The sequence below is a fragment of the Canis lupus genome, chromosome 1 (genome assembly GCF_048164855.1).
Source record: "Canis lupus baileyi chromosome 1, mCanLup2.hap1, whole genome shotgun sequence".
In the NCBI taxonomy this organism is placed as follows: domain Eukaryota; kingdom Metazoa; phylum Chordata; class Mammalia; order Carnivora; family Canidae; genus Canis; species Canis lupus.
Window position 1 is genome coordinate 48,006,709 of NC_132838.1, and position 16,784 is coordinate 48,023,492.

The 16,784-nt window shown below is 42.6% G+C and overlaps 1 protein-coding gene across 5 annotated transcripts in view; it reads left to right on the forward strand.

Annotated features, from left to right (window-relative positions):
• Window positions 1-16,784, forward strand: part of ZDHHC14 (zDHHC palmitoyltransferase 14) — a 273,583-nt gene that overhangs the window by 154,690 nt on the left and 102,109 nt on the right. For 3 of the 5 annotated variants that reach the window (XM_072828984.1, XM_072828971.1, XM_072829004.1), the window contains exon 2: window positions 4,575-4,747. In XM_072828984.1, the coding sequence (XP_072685085.1) occupies window positions 4,575-4,747 (173 nt within the window). The remainder of the gene's footprint in view (window positions 1-4,574; window positions 4,748-16,784) is intronic. The other 2 variants (XM_072828994.1, XM_072828978.1) reach the window with 1 other exon arrangement.

The following is a 16,784-nucleotide window of genomic DNA, read 5'->3' on the forward strand; positions in this document are numbered from 1 at the left end:
AGAGAAAAAATAAAAATAAATCTTTTAAGGCTAATATAAATAGAGATCTATTAGTACCAGGGTCAGTTTTATGCCTTCTATATGGACTGTGTTTATGTCTGATTGAGGTACACTAGCACATTTTCCGGCTTAATACAATGGTGAGGTTGTTTTTTATATGACAATAAGTGTAACAAAGGTGGTGTCACATTTTATGACACAAATAGCTTTTGATGACCCTCTAGAGTTTGAGTTCCTTGTTCTTAACTCCAGGTTGGCATCATAGTCAGAGATTTAATCAAAAGACTTGCAGAAACTGGTCTTTATTACCAGCTCTTCATAGAAGCTCTATGTCACAGTCCAAACATGCCAAACGATGAAATAGACATGTCCTGAGAGCCACCTATCCCTGAAGCCCACTGTATCGCACCACATTGGGATTCAGCCCCCTACGAACTTATGGATTGTGACTTTGATTCAGTAGTAAATGTGATTTTGATAGTCACTTTATATTGAATCCCTAAGTGGGGCCATGTTTTAAAATCTTCTAATTGTCCAATTCCTATTGCAAGAAAATGTTCCCTTTACAAATCCAGAATTAGACACTCAGTGGTATTTGCCAGATTATGGTGTCCCTTGTCTCTTAAATGTTTGTTTATTCAACTTGAAGCTTTTCACATTTTTTAGAAAAACTGAAAGCCCATTAAAGGGTATTAATTATGTTAGTATTTGCCAGAAAACACTCGAGGAAAGCAGTGTTTTGATTTGTTTGTTGTTGTTTTTTTTTAATGCAGAGAAAAATTGGTTGTATTTAAAAAGTCCTTTCCATAATTTAACTGAATACTTTCACAAAGCAGAGATCTTTAGGTTAGTCTTGTATTCTGTTTTTTCACAGCAAGTTCTTTTTTATTATTATATATTATATAATGGGGGTATTATATATTATATAATATATATATTTTAAATATATATACCACATCTTCTTTATCCATTCATCTGTCAAAGAACACTGTGGCTCCTTCCACAGTTTGGCTGTTGTAGACATTGCTGCTATGAACATTGGGGTGCAGGTGTCCTGTCATTTCATTACATCAGTATCCTTGGGGTAAATACCAGTACTTCAACTGCTGGGTTATAGGGTAACTCTATTTTTAACTTCTTGAGGAACCTCCACACTGTTTTTTCCAGAGTGGCTGTACTACTTTGCATTCCCACCAACAGTACAAGAGGGTTCTCCTTTCTCCACATCCTTTCCAACATTTGTAGTTTCCTCTCTTGTTAATTTTAGCCATTCTCGCTGGTGTGAGGTGGTATCTCATTGTGGCTTTGATTTGTATTTCCCTGATAGCAAGTGATGCAGGGGATTTTTTTCATGTGCTTATTGCTCATGTGTATGTCTTCTTTGGAGAAATATCTGTTCATGTCTTCTGCCCATTTCATGACTGGATTGTTTGGGTCTTGGACGTTGAGGTTGATAAGTTCTTTATAAATCTTGGATACTGGCCCTTTATCTGGTACATCATTTGCAAATATCTTCTCCAATTCTGTAGTTGTCTTTTAGTTTTGTTGGTTGTTTCCTTCGCTGTGCAGAAGCTTTCTATCTTGGTTAAGTCCCAATAGTTCATTTTTGCTTTTGTTTCCCTTGCCTTCATAGATGTATCTTGCAAGAAGTTGCTGTGGCCAAGTTCAAAAAGGGTGTTGCCTGTGTTCTCCTTTAGAATTTTGATGGATTCTTGTCTCACATTTAGATCTTTCAACCAATTTTGAATTTATCTTTGTGTATGGTGTAAGAGAGTGGTCCAGTTTCATTCCTCTGCATGTGGCTGTCCGATTTTCCCAACACCACTTATTGAAGAGACTGTCCTTTTTCCAGTGGATAGTCTTTCCTGCTTTGTTGAATATTAGTTGACCATAGAGTTGAGGGCCCATTTCTGGGTTCTCTATTCTGTTCCATTGATCTATGTGTCTGTTTTTGTGCCAGTACCACACTGTCTTGATGATCACAGCTTTGTAATACAGCTTGAAATCAGGCATTGGATGCCCCCAGCATTGGTGTCCTTTTCAATATTCCTCTAGCTATTTGGGGTCTTTTCTGATTCCATACAAATCTTAAGATTATTTGTTCCAACTCTGCAAAGAAAGCCCATGGTATTTTGATAGGAATTGCATTGAACGTGTAAATTGCCCTGGGTAGCATTGACGTCTTCACAATATTTATTCTTCCAATTCATGAGCATAGAATGTTTTCCCATCTCTTTGTGTCTTCCTCAATTTCTTTCAGAAATGTCTGTAGTTTTTAGAGTACAGATCCTTTACCTCTTTGGCTACGTAAATTCCTAGGTATCCTATGGTTTGGGGTGCAATTGTAAATGGGATTGATTCCTTAATTTCTCTTTCTTCAGTCTCATTGTTACTGTACAGAAATGCCACTGATTTCTGTGCATTGACTTTGTATCCTGCCACATTGCTGAATTGCTGTATGAATTCTAGCAATCTTGGGGTGGAGTCTTTTGGGTTTTCTACATACAATATCATGTCATCTGAGAAGAGGGAGAGTTTGACTTCTTCTTTGCCAATTTGAATGCCTTTTATTTCTTTTTGTTGTCTGTTTGCTGAGCCTAGGACTTCTAGTACTATGTTGAATAGCAGTGGTGAGAATGAACATCCTGATCTTAGGGGAAAGGCTCTCAGTTTTTCCCCTTTGTGTTGTGTTCCTGATCTTAGGGGAAAGACTCTCAGTTTTTCCCCTTTGGAAATGATATTCGCCACAGCAATTTCTTTATGTCTGCTGGCTCTCTTTGCTAAATTCACTTTCCTACTCTATAGATGTTCAAAAAGTGTCTAAGTGTCTGGGAGTTTGGGCTGGGTTATATTGATGCAGGAATGAGAATGAACGGTTTTTCATGATTTCCCATGAGTCTCATGAAGGGAAGTCAACTGACAATCCAGTGAGCAAAGTGTGACATGGTACTGGTGATGGTTGTTTTGTGTTGTTTCTGCAGGGCAGTTGGTGTGAGAGAGATGAAAGAGTTGTTAGAAATGTCATATATTTTTATCTCTCTGAATCAAGTGATCTTCCTGGAGACCACAGTCTGCCTGCCTGGCAGGACAGGCCTAGTCATATTGGGGGTCACTCCTCTACCTTCTTAAAGTTGTTGGAAATTCTCTGGGTTCCTCCAGAGCAGAGAATTTGGGGGAGGCCTTTGGTCTTCAGGTCATAGTAACCATCCCACAGAGTATATCAATTCACTATGCCTCTTGAAGACCAGACATTCTAACATGCCTAATGTTGGCCTCAGCAAAGGGGATCATGTCCTGTGATCCTCGAGGCCTGTACCTCTTACCAAGATCCCCTTGCCATCATATCAGAGACCTCACCACCTCCTCTGCAAGCACTGCACAGGAATGGGGTGCTAGTCCTCCCTAACATTCCCAGGATGGAGCCCCCCTGTCTACCTCCTTGTCTTGAACAGATCCTTCCTCTCCAGCTCCCTCTCTTTGTTTTGTCTTGAGTGCATGAGCATCCCTTGATGGTATGGACCATCTAGGAGATGCTTTCCATTCCAGATATTACCATTCTGTGGTTCCATGTTGTGTTTCTTGATGCCCGATGAACATGGTGACAACAGACTGACCATGACCATGAACATTGCAGATCCTACCCTCACTCAGCTCCAGGCATTGAGCTGGTTCTCACTCTGCATCTCGCCACCTCTGTGGAACCAAGGGGCCATGACTGATCCAGGGCGTGGTGCTTGGAGCTGCCCTAGTTCCTGGATCCCCAGAGCCTGGCTGGCAGACATTTGTCTCCCTGACTCGTCCCTACCCTGGCTGCATATCAGCTCCCAATATTGAAAGACAGTGAGGAGGTTTCATAGAATTGAGTTGAGTCTTGTTCTTCAGTTGGTAGCTCACATGCCTTCTGGAAAGCGGGAGTATATTATATTCTAGCTGCCTAAATTCCATGAAGCCTCTTCAGAAACTGCTTTGCAAGTTCATTTCCATAGGTCATTAACCTCTTTTGGATAGATTAACTCCAAGAGATTGAAAAAATGGTTTCTTGCCTTTTAAGGGTGAATTTGTGGTTCTCAGTTTTTTGGTGTTTTTTTCTCCCCTCCCCCCCACCATGAAGAGTTCATGTTCGCCTCAGGAAGGACAGACTGGGTCTGGTGGAGACGGCTCTTAGCTGGGGTCTTCTTTTATTATGTGGTTCCAGGGAAGGGTGGGAAGATCCCACAGATTCATCAGCTCTATTGTCAGTGTGACTCTGTATGTCTTTCACTGACTGGCCAAGCAGGATGACTGCCACTTGCCTGCAGTGTCTTTCCCGAGGAGAATGGTGGGAGCAGAGGGCCTGGGTTACTGCAGCTGAGGAGGGAGGGTTAAATTGTCTGCTAGAGAGCATGACAGACCCCCCACCAAATGTAAATGCTTCACACAGATGAATTTTTAATGGAAATCAATTTTGCTCCTTCAAAGAGACTTTTGGCTTCTTGGAAACTATAGACTGTTCACTGTTGATTACTGACATTATGTTTCCTTTTTTTCCCCCTCCCCTTCCCTACTTCCCCTCCTCCTTTCCACCCTGTTGGCAGCTGCCCGTATCTGGCAGTGAAAATCACCCCCGCCATCCCTGTGGTTGGTGGCATTCTCTTCTTCTTCGTGATGGGGACCCTGCTTCGCACCAGCTTCAGTGACCCAGGAGTCCTTCCGAGAGCCACGCCCGATGAAGCCGCTGACCTGGAGAGACAAATAGGTAACCCCGAAGGTCTGCTCTGCCCTTGGCCTCCAGGCCCTCCCCACTGGGACTGAGCCACCACTCGGGAAGACAGGCCAGGGTGCCCAGGCAAGAGGGGCAGGCAGGGCGCAGGCCGGTGACACGTAACCTGGGAGTCATCTAGGAAGTCCTTGTTCCCTGGGCGGCAGCTGACCCGAGGAGGAGATGGGAGGTTAAGTGAGTGGTTGGAGGCAAGGCCAGGATATGCCGTCTAGCTGAGGCACTGCCATCACCACACTCTGCTTCCTGATGTTTCTTTGAAACCCAAGCCCCTCTGAGAAGAAGCCTCTGTCCTGAAAGACCCATAGTTGCAGGTGGCTGCTTTCTGTTCCCTTTATGATCATCATACCTATTGCTGCTTCCCATGATAGAAAGCTGGGGAGATGACATATTTCTTTACTGTCTTGTTTATCCAGCCTGGGACCCAGAAGTTCCTTTATTAAGACAACAAAGATACATACATATATATACATATTCATGATGTATATTGAGATGAATAGCCTTAGTTTTCCTTAGATGTTGCAACCCTGTGTTGAAATTTCCTTAGATACTTAAAGGTAAGAAGTTTACAGCAATCCATTTTAAACACATTAAAACAAACCCTGATCCCTCACAGAGAAAACTTTTAAAGTTCTATTTTGAGTTAAAAAGAGAGCTGCTTCTTGCTCTTAAGAGTTTGCACTTGTGAAAGCATAGCTTTGCAGTGACGTGATGATAATTTGACAACTGGCAGGGGGGCTGTGGTGACTCTGGGTGAACTAAAGCTTAGCGTGAAAACCCACCTGACACTTCCCTCCCACTGTTCCTCCTACTCTGTGGGCTTCTCTTCCCAGCCTCACTCAGCCAAAAGGCCCCCACTTTCCAGTGTCAAGAGATACGAGTGTGGGTCTTGAGAGGCAGCATATGCTGTGGGCTGCCACCCCTGGGTACCAGAGCATGGCTGTGTCCTCTGAACATCTGCTTCCATCCTTCATCCCCACAGTGACGGAAGAGAGCAGTAAAGGGGTTGAGGGTGGGAGTATATGGCAGTGGTCTGCTGGGCTGCAGCCTTCTTGTGTCCTGAGGCAGGGAAGCAGAGAGAGGAAGAGTCAGCCATGGAGAAACAGTCTCTTTCTTAGCCAGTGCATCTTGGGATTTCATGACATTAATTATATATTAGTTCATAATTTAAAGCCTTACATTTATAGCATGTGAATCATTTGTAAAGGCCATACATGGCTATCACGGGATTTGACCCTAGCCAAGGAAGTTTGGGAAGAAGTCTTTATTATAACATCCATTTTGCAAATAAGGATACAGAGCCCGAAAGAGGTTTATTGGGAGAAAGTGGCAGAGCTAGAGCCTTGAACCCAGGTCTCCTCAGTCTCAGCCTTTATTCTTTCCAGGGTGTCTGTCATGGGCCTATCAAAACTGTGTAGTTTGTACCCCCATCACCTTAGCATGCAGCTTGAAAATCCTCTGCTCAAGTGGTGTGCAGAGAGCCTGGCTCTTCACAGTGGCCTTGAAGCATTTTCCTGCTGCGAGCCTATTTTCTACCCCACCTCTTGGTTAGTGCAAGGAGCATTTGTGAAATTAGCAAGATTAGGAACTGGGGATGATAGAGTACCAGTGGAATTCTCTATCATAAATGCAGATTCTAAGAGGCATAGAGTTTCCGTTCATCCTTGTTAATATTTAGGAAGTTGCGTGATTCACTAAAGTGCTTTTTGGGGGGCTTTGAGTTAATAACCTAAGAGTGTTATTTTTTAAACATAAGTATTTTTAAAACTAGCTCTGCCCTATGCCCCAAGAGACAAAGAACCTGTGAAAGTACTAGATGGGGTAAAGGATAAAACCAAATCTTGTTTCAAATGAGGGATAGCTGAGGGTCTTTAGAGACAGGACAAGTGTGGCAGATGTGAGTTACTCTGAACATCCCTTCCCTAAAAGGCAACGAGAAAACTGGACAAAATAGTCACAATAACTTCATGGATTTAGAATTCAACAGTATTGAGGGGGCAGTTATTTGTGAAAATCTGTTGGACTTTGGGTAAGAATAGCGGTGTCTGTGACAGTCCCATGTGGGGCTGCTCTAATCTCCACCTGAATTCCAAAGGTGAGAAATTTCTACCTGGACAGGGCAGACTCTGAAAACCAGCAGCTTCCCTGTCTGAAGAGCTGATTTGTTTTGGAGTGAAGTATGGAAAAAAATCAGTAACTGAAACTTCTATCTTAAGCTAGAAAAAGTGGGGCACCTGGGTAGCTCAGCAGTTAAGCATCTGCCTTCAGCTCAGATTGTGATCCCAGGGTCCTGGGATCAAGTCCTGCATTGGGCTCCCCCCGAGGAGCTTGCTTCTCCCTCTGCCTCTGCCTCTCTGTCTGTGTCTCTTGTGAATAAATAAATAAAATCTTAAAAAAAAAACTAGAAAAAGAGCAAACTCAACTCCAGGCAAGCTGTAGTAAGGCAGTAATAAAGATGAGGTGGAAATAAATGAAATAGAATAGAAAAAACAACAGAAATACAGTGAGACCAAAAGTTAGTTCTTTGATAAGATGAACAAAATTGACAAATCTTTATACTATCCCCCACCCCTTCCATAAAAAGAGAGAAGATAGAAATTCCCAAAATCAGGAATAAAAGCAGAGGCATTACCATTGACTCTACAGATATTAAAGGATTTTAACTTTAAGCCACAAATTAGACAACTTGATGAATGGACAAATTCTTAGGAAGCCACAATTACCAAAAGAATGACTCAAAAAGAAATAGAAAAGCTGAAGAAACCCATAACAAGTAAAGAAACTGGCTGTCCATATGTAGAAAGATGAATTTGAATCCTTCACACCATACACACAATTTAATTCAAAATGGATCATAAACCTAAATATAAGAGCTAAAGCTGTAAAACTTCTGAAGGAAACATTGAGAGGGTTTTTATGACCTTGGGTTAGGCAAAGAGTTCTTACATAGGCGTACCTGGGTGACTTGGTCAGTATGGGGCTGGCTTTTGATTTGGGCTCAGGTCATGATCTCAGGGTCCTAGGACTGAGCACCACATTGGGCTCTTTGCTCAGCACATTCTGCTTGAGGATTCTCTCTCTCCGTCTCCTTCTGCCTGTGCCCCACTTGTGCTCATGTGCTCTCTCTCTCTTTCTCTCTCTCTAAAAAAAATATTTTTTAAAAAAGTTCTTACATAGATACCAAAAGCGTGATCTGTAGAAAGAAAAAGATAGTAAATTGGAGTTCATTAAATTAAAGACTTCTGTGCTTCAAAAGACACCATTAAGGAAATAGAAAGAAAAGCCACAGACTGGGAGAAAGTATTTGCACATCATATATCTGATAAAAGTATCTTGTACTTGTATCTAGGATATATTGAGATCTCTTACAACTCCATAAGAAGACAAACAACCCAATTAAAAATGAGTAAAGGATTTGAACAGACATTTTTCTAAAAAAGATATATGAATGGCCAATGAATACATGTAAAGAAGGAGATGCAAATCAAAACCGCAATGATGTACCACTTAACACCCACCAGAATGGCTCTAATCCAAAAGACTGATGATAACAAATGTTGGTGAAGATATGGAGAAATTGGAACCTTCATGCTGGTGGGGATGTAAAATGCTATAGCCTCTTTGGAAAACACTTCCTTAGAATTCCTCAAGAAGTTAAGCATACATTACCATATAACCTGGCAAGGCTATTTCTAGATATTTATCCAAGAGAAATGAAAACCTATGTCTCTGATGTGCATTGTACCTAATATCCCCAAACTGGAAACAACCCAAATGTCCATCGGTAGTCAAACTGATGAGCACCACATGGTGCAGCCACACAGTGGAATACCAGTAAGTGATAAAAAAGGAGCCTAGTGTTGACATGCGCCAAAGCATAGATAAACGCTAAGCAAAAGAAGCCAGATCAGAAGGCTGCATACTGTGTAGTTCCATGTGTATGAAGTGTCCAGAAAGAACACATCTTTAGAGTCAGAAAGCCAACGAGTGATTGCCAGGGCTGGGGACAGGAGTGAGGATTGCTGCACTGGGACATGAGAAAACTTGCCAGAATGGTGAAAACAGCCTAAGATTGGACTGGGATGCTGGCAGCACAATCCAGTACATTTATTAAAGGTCACGTTATTGCATACTTCGAAAGGATAACTGTTAGGTTTGTAAATTATAGCATAATAAAGCTGTCCAAAAACAGAGGAGGAGAGGAAAGGAAGAGGAGGAAGACGGAGCAGAAGAAGAGAAAGGGGCCACTCGCTTCTAGTTATAGGACATTAGACTAGTTGTAAAATGGGAATAAGGACACATAGCCTATAAGATCAGTGCAGTAAATGGTCGGGGTTTTTGTTTTTGCTTTTGTGTTTTTAAGAAAAAGTTCTTCTCTTTTCCCACCCAGCTCTCTCCTCACCTTCCACATATGTGGACTGTCCTAAAAGAATTCATCACCTGACACATGATCAGAATAAATGTCAGAGCTAGTCTAATTCTTTATTAGGAATCCTCTCCTGTATTACTTGGCTGTGGAGAATAAGATTATGTCTCAATGAAATCTTAGCACATTTATTTTGTGCGATCTAACTGAGGAAGGAAAATGGAAATTAGATGCAGAACCTTTTTATGATTAGTTATTAATTCTAATTATCTGTAGTGGATCTCTCCTTATAGAGGTCCATGATAGCCGCTTGAAACCAGCCATCTGCGTAATGAAGTGAAGCTGTGCCAAGGGTGGGACCAGCTTTCCCTTCTTCAGATTTCTGGGGTGAGGGGGTAGGTGGTGAGGAGGAGGGGGAGGCTCTGTGTCTCAGAGTCTGTTACAAGTCTCCTGAAATGCCTTACCCTTCTTTTTTTCTGAAAGACCTTTCCTGATTAGTTAACATTGCAGCTAAAAAGACATCCAGGAATGGCAGAGAGAGGTCTCCCTGGGGTCACTGGAGTCCTGCTTGGAAATGTGACACTTTGAAAACTCCTTTTTTTTTTTTTTTTTCTCAGTTCACTCAGGGATGGTAAGATACTAAGCAACTGATTTGGAGTTAGATAAAAGTGATGAGACACCACATTATAAATCACCAGATCAACGCATTTCAAGTAGGGAGAGACCTTTCCAGGGATCAGAATGGGGGAAAGCAGTGGGTCTGCCTCTTTGCTTTTCATACACATGTTGTCTCTTTCCATCCTTCAACAGTCCTGAGGACCCCAGACAGGAAGTCCAGGAGGAGCCGAAATGTGGACTCAGCTTGTTGGGCCCCAAAAGCAAGGCTAGTTACTTAGGAAATTCTCTCCCCATGTCACGGTCACCCTAACACCACAGAGTTCCCTGATACACAGGATCTGTGGAAGAAACATGATAAATTGATCAGAGCTTAAATGGTAGCTTGGTAAAGGGGGAATCAGATCAAAGGAAGCAGGGTGGTCTTCAAAAAACTCACCTGTGCTGTGGCAGTGGCACAGTCTGAGTTATTGTCCCAATTAGATGATACTCTGCTGGACGAAATGGGCACGTGGGAATCTCCCTTCTGTCTCTGTCTCCCCTCTCGCTCTCCTTTCCTCTCTCAATTCCCCCTGTCCCTCCTCCTCCCTCCCTCCCTCCTCCTCCCCCTCTTCCTTCCCCTATTCCTCTCTCTCCACTCCTCATCCCTAACCCCTCCTCCTCCTCTCCGCCTTCTCTGCCCCTCCTCTCCCTCCTCCTTCCCCTATTTCTCTTCCTTTCCCTTCTCCTCCCTCCACTTCCCTCCTCCTCCTCTTCTTCTTCTTCTTCTCTTTCATCCTCTACCCCCCACTCTTTTGGTCAGATTCTCATCAGCAACTTTTCTTCTAGTACACAGAACCAATCACCATTTCTAAGATGAAAGTTTATCTTTCATCATTTCCTAAATTAATCCTTGGACTGGACATCCACTAGATGAGATGTTTAGGAAGCAGGGCAGTTTCCTGATCCCGAGGAAACACCAGCCCACCAGCCCTGGTTCTGCACCATCCCACATAGTGCAATTCCTGGGAAGAGTTCCATGGGAACAGGATGTTTTCATACCCCTATTTGACTTGCTAGAGTTTTTTACCCCTGAGACATCTTAATTCGGTGTTTAAGAGTGGAAAGTTTTAATTGGAATTTTAACAACACTGATGGATTTTTGTTGCAGAAAATACTTTCTGAAAATACGTTGATCCAATTGAAGACCTAAATCAATGTTCTCTATTGTAAAGCTACACTATTTCCAAGTTTTTCCCATTTTCATTTTTATTTGACTAAAATTATTTTAATAGAAGTAATTTCTTTTCTGCATAAAATTTATAGTTAAGAGGTTTTTTTTTTATTGATCAGGGTTTTTGTATCATGAAAGTTGCCATTATGAATTTTCTTATGGAACCGTTCGTTACTTCTACTAAGACAGATTTTCCTGGTGATTTAATAATTTTTTGAAGTCAATACTGATTTCCTTTTGTGAATATTCACCATAAAATATTCATTGGTAATATTCAACATAAAATTGTTTCAAAATGTGATCATTTTATCTACTTTTGGCCTCATGATTAAGCTAGTGTCTTTGATCTGTAATTAAACCTTTCTGACACTTTGCATCACTTCACGTACTATACACTAGGTGCCCACAGTGTAGAACATACCAAAAAAAAAAAAAAAAAAAAAAAAAGAGGCAGAGCCACTGGTAGTTAATTTGCTTGGCTTTTGCCAGTTTTCTTTTCAGAAAGTGGTATTTTCTGACCCTTCCCCCAGATCTTGTTTGCATCTCCCTACTCACCTCCAAAATTACCCCAGCATACCCCTGTGTGTAATTGTTATTTGCAGTGGACATTTTGGCATTTCACAAACATTCTGCTAGGCCTAGAAACTCTGTTTGGACTTGAACTACACCTGCTGGTGTGGGATTCCTTCCACCTCTGCCATCGTCTCTCCCCTGCCAGTGACCATGATGCCACTTCATCAGCTTTGGGACTTTCTCTCCCATGCACCAGTCTTAAGCATTACCTGTGCCCATTGCCATAAAATAGTCTCTGTGCTTTTTCTGTAAAGCAATTGGTTTGCTGACCCATGAGGAAAGCTAGGGTAATATGAATAGCTATTTTTCATTGAGTGCTTCTCTTGTGCCAGATATTATGCTCAGCTGTGTCCACATCTGACCTGTATACTTACAGCACCTACTCCGTGGTGTTTAGACACTATTGTCCTTATTTTATTCACAGGAAAGCCGGTGCTCAGGAAGGAAAGTGATTGGACAAAGGTCATTTGGCCAGAGCTGGGAAGGAGGCCCATCTGCTATCACCCCCTATGCTTTTAATCACTGCCCACCATCTTGCTGCTTTGGGGAGCCAGGCCCTGAGCAAGAGATTTCTGGTCTTACTAGAGCAAGTAGCACTTCCCATTTCCTTTATGTTATTTTCTCTTCCTCAGACTGTCTACATCATCTAGCTTTCCCATCCCATTGGCTGACTCCTCCATCACATTCATAGCCTAGAAATAGAGAGGTGTGTCCAGCACATCATGGCTACAGGGCCTAATTCTCAAATCCTGGGCCCAGTTGGGTGGAGAAAGTAGAACAGCAGGAAAGTCCAGACAGTCTAACATCCGTCTTGAAACTGTCTGCAGATATAGGGACCTTTTGGGACTCTCACTGATGTCCAGATATCCTGTGATGCTTGTGAATGAGTTAAGGGAAGGGGGGGAGCAGGGTGTCCCACCATGTCTGAAATATATTCTGGAAGAGACAAGGCATTTGAAGAAAATGACATCCTAGGAATAAAACAAAAAGTAGATTCTTTGTTTGAAGGAAAATGCTAGAATCATCTAGTGTGTACAGATGCCAGGGAAGGGTAGGCAGCGATTCTCCCACACCAATGCAGGGTGGCAACTCAGAATGTCAAAATTCCTGATTGTCTCTTTAAAAAAAAAATCCAGCCCGGGAGAGCTGGGAACCAGATGTCACAATTCAAAATTGTGGTATTTGGGGAAATACCACAAGATTTTGAAGGCTCTAGTTCTGAGGGAAGGAAGGAGCCGGAGATTTTTGTTTTTCCGAAGGATTTGGGAGGATGGGTGTTTTTCATCCAGGATGTTCATTGAAGCCTATATTATTTCTTCTTCCTGTAGAAACCCAAACTTGTGGGAATGTACCATGTGTTGGACCTGAGGCCAGTTTCTGATGTAAACATATTCACTTGTTTGTGAGGTTAGGACATTTTTCTGTGATGGTTGGGGTAGAGAATTATAATGACAGAGAAAAGCAGCCTGCAGCTCCCCTCTTCTGGGGATGCCCTTTACAGAATTGTCTTCACTGTGCTCCAGATAGCTTTGTGGGTGGCCAGTAGTATTTCCCTTCTTTTTACGGGAAGAGACACTGAGCCAAGGGGAACTATTGCACTTGCTTAGGTCACACTTTCTTGTCCCCTCTGCACTGTCTACCAATCTGAATTCCTAAATCTACATAGGTATTTTGGTGACCTCTGTACTTCCCATCCTGAATCCACTGGGTGTCTCTTAATATAATAAAGCTCAAGAAGTTGAAGGTTTGACTTACATAAGTGTACATATGTACAGATTTGGAATCTCTTCTAGAGAATTAATGAACCCTCCCTAGAAGCAACGGTATCACTTCATTGCAGATGAGAGGAAATGACTCTGTCTCTCTCACTGCATAAATGTCACATTCTTTAGAGTCTGTTAAATCAGCAGAATGATGGCACAGAACAATGTTGACATGCTTGGAAGGAAGGAAGGAAGGAAGGAAGGAAGGAAGGAAGGAAGGAAGGAAGGAAGGAAGGAAAAGAAAAGAAGAAACATACTCTAATTGTAATCAGTTCTCATACGCAAGGCTGTGAAAAGGGGAAAATCCAGATGATGAACTAACCAGGGTGAGGGAAAGGTCAACTGCAAGAGAGCAGAGAAAGCCAGAAGCTGCAAGGATGGGAAGGAAAGGCTCAAGTGGCACGAAAAGGATGGAAAAATTGAGACCATGTGGTTTAAGAAATGGCCAAAGGAAAGAGCAAGGGTCTGGCACATGTTTGTGGAAATTAGAGGCTCACCCTTCCCCAGCCAGGGGCACTGAGATCCACAGATCCTGGTTGATGAAAGAGCTTGGGGAACCCACCTCCCAGATGGGTTTCAGGTAGGCTGGTCCTCAGCAATGCTCTGAGCTATAGAACATTCCCACTTAAAGGGACCTCAGCAATTGTGGAGATCATCCTGGGCAACTCCTTCAGCTTGCAGACAAGGAAACTGAGGCTCAGAGAGAGACAAGTACTAATATCTATCATTTGACTCTTTTGCTTCTGAAGGCGAATCCCTAAATCCTTGCTACACAAAGAGAAGTCCATAGAGGAGCAACATCAACATCTCCCCGAAGCCTATGAGAAATGCAGAACCTCTGGCCCCATTCCATGCACTGACTCGGAATCTGAATTTTTAACAAGATCCTGAAAGCCAAGAAGCTCCCTGAAGCCTCTCGCTCCCACCTGGGGCCCCGGGGACCAGACTGTTCCTCTCCATCAGTCAGCCGTCTGCTTCCCCTCCTCTTAAGCTTCCAGGACTGCCAGGTTTTTAGGAGTTTAGCTAAATACAAATTCATGTACTTTGAGCATTCGGTGTAGTAGCCTCCTTGCAGTGCCTTTAAGTGGCATCTTTTCCCTTATTAGTACTTATAAATGATAACTGTATGATAAATACCTCCTCCTTTGAGAGTGCTTTACAGATTCCAAAGTCCCTAGATGTTTTTAATATCAGTAAAGCTCTAGAGCTAAGGTTATTGAACCTGCATCCCAGCTCTTCCACTTGTTGTGTGACCCTGCGAAATGTTTTAACTTCTCTGAGCCTCGATTTTAGTGCATATAAAATAGACCCACTGAGTGCAAAGGTCCATTCCAGTGTTATCATCCTGAGTCTAGAAATAAATCCTTCCTCCTCCTGGGCTTGACCATGAAAATCCAGGAACCAAAATATTCTAGAAGGTTATTTAGCCTGTTCAACTACTTAAACAAGAAGGATGACCTATTCTTCGAATAATTTTAGAGTGCAAAGCTGCACGCACGCCTGTGTAAATTCAACAAGTAAACTGTAGGTGCCACAAAATAAGAGATATTTAAATGACTCACTGGAATATTACTATCATTATTACTTTAACTAGTGTCCTTGGGAAGATTAAGCAAAATGATGGAACAATAGCTCTTCTGAGTGAGGAAATGAGTCAGTCAATAGGATTTAGAGGGAAGTCAAAGAGAAGGCACCTCATCCAAGAATGGGCAAGGCATGTTCCTCCAAACAGGCTCCGGAACTCAATGGGGCCCCACTGGTGAGTGTGCAGGGCATGAGGAGGAGGGGAGTACAAGTATGGCTTTTCAGGAAAGAAATCCCGCTGGAGGAGGTTAATCAGAAGAGGGGGCAGGCTCTTTGAGCCTGGAAGTGGGAGGCATTTTCTTATTACAAGTGTTAGAGTAGCATGAAAAGCAGCTCAGGGATAAAAGGAAACAAAGCACCCAGTGAGGAGAGAGGAAATGGACCGGGGTGAGGAGGCGGGGGCGGGGCTGGGCTGGGAGGAGCTGAGGCTGAGCAGGTGCAGCAGGGCAGGGAAAGGATTAGCAGCCCCGGGGGCAGGAGAGAGGATTTAGAGAGCCATTGCTAGGGTCAAAGAAGCAGTAGGCACTCCGTGGAGTTTTCCTAAGAAGAGCTTTACTCTCTCTCTCTCTCTCTTTCTTTTCTTTTCTTTTAAACAGCCTAAGGAGCCATCCCACATTCTGCTTCATATAACATCTGCATGTTTTGAGTGTTTTGTGGCTGGAGTCTACACTAGGGATCTGACTTAACCGAGAGCGACTTGCTAAATGACTCTGCTTGTCCCTTACCTGTCCTTCACGCCCTTTTGTCATTTATGTGCTTATAACAGTCTGTGATACCAATGGGGGCTGTGATTCAATGAAACTTTGTCACAATAATCACCCTCCAAAACTTTGTTATAATCAAACCAACTCACCTTTGATTTTCCAAGTAATCTTTCTCCTTCCTCCTTTGGAATTTAAAGCTGTAAAGTAGGAATTTACAGCCAGCTTTTTTTTTTTTTTTTTTTTTTTTTTTTTGAGGGAGGGTGGTAGGTATGTGTTCTATCTCCCTTCTCTTCTATGCCCTGGGAAACTCAATGCTAAGTGAGCTATGGGAGGTACATAAACTGTTATTTTGTGTTTCTGGTAGATAAGTTCTGAGGTAAAGAGTACAAGCAGGCTAGTATCTGCCCTGTTGTCCAGAGTTTGAGGTAGGCATGAGGACCCACTTGCAGCCAGCACTCAGAGGGTAGAAGGCACTTGTGAAAGAGGCCAGTGAGGCATATAGTGGGAGGATGGGGGGTTTCTCTAGTGAGGGCTCTTCCTGCTATCATGTTTGGTAAAGAAGAAATTCCTCACATTTTTCATTTATCCAAGTTTACCATCCTAGGCCCCCAAAGGAAAATTGTAACTTACATAGGTGGACAGAAGTGAAGACCATTTGTTTGGAAACTGCAGATTAACACTGTGTAGGAGAAAACAGGAGTACAAATGGTTGAATGCCATATTACATACCATCAAAATTTGGAGTGAGCCCTTTTATAAATCTCTTTATTTTCTTTTAAGGATGGAAACTTGAAGTTCAAGGATCTTTGAGTGAGTGATGGATGGGTTGCTTCTTATACTAAAGAGAAAGCAATAGAGTAGGAGTGGCTAAAACCTCCCATGGCTCTCACACAACTAAAAGTCACACACTTGGGGCAATGCTGAGCAACACAGGGGTGCCTGGGTGGCTCAGCCGGTTAAGCATCAGACTCTTGATTTTGGCTCAGGTGATGATCTGAGGGTCGTGAAATCAAGCCCTGTGGGCTCCGTGCTTATCACAGATTCTGCTTAAGATTCTCTCCCTTTCCCCGTATGCCTCCCCCAACACAGTTTCTCTCACTCTCTCTCTAACATAAATAAATCAATAAAATCTTTTAAAAAAAATACTGAGCAGTATATCCAATAGAAATAGAATGCAACCCAAATGTGTAATTGTAAATGTTCTAGTAAT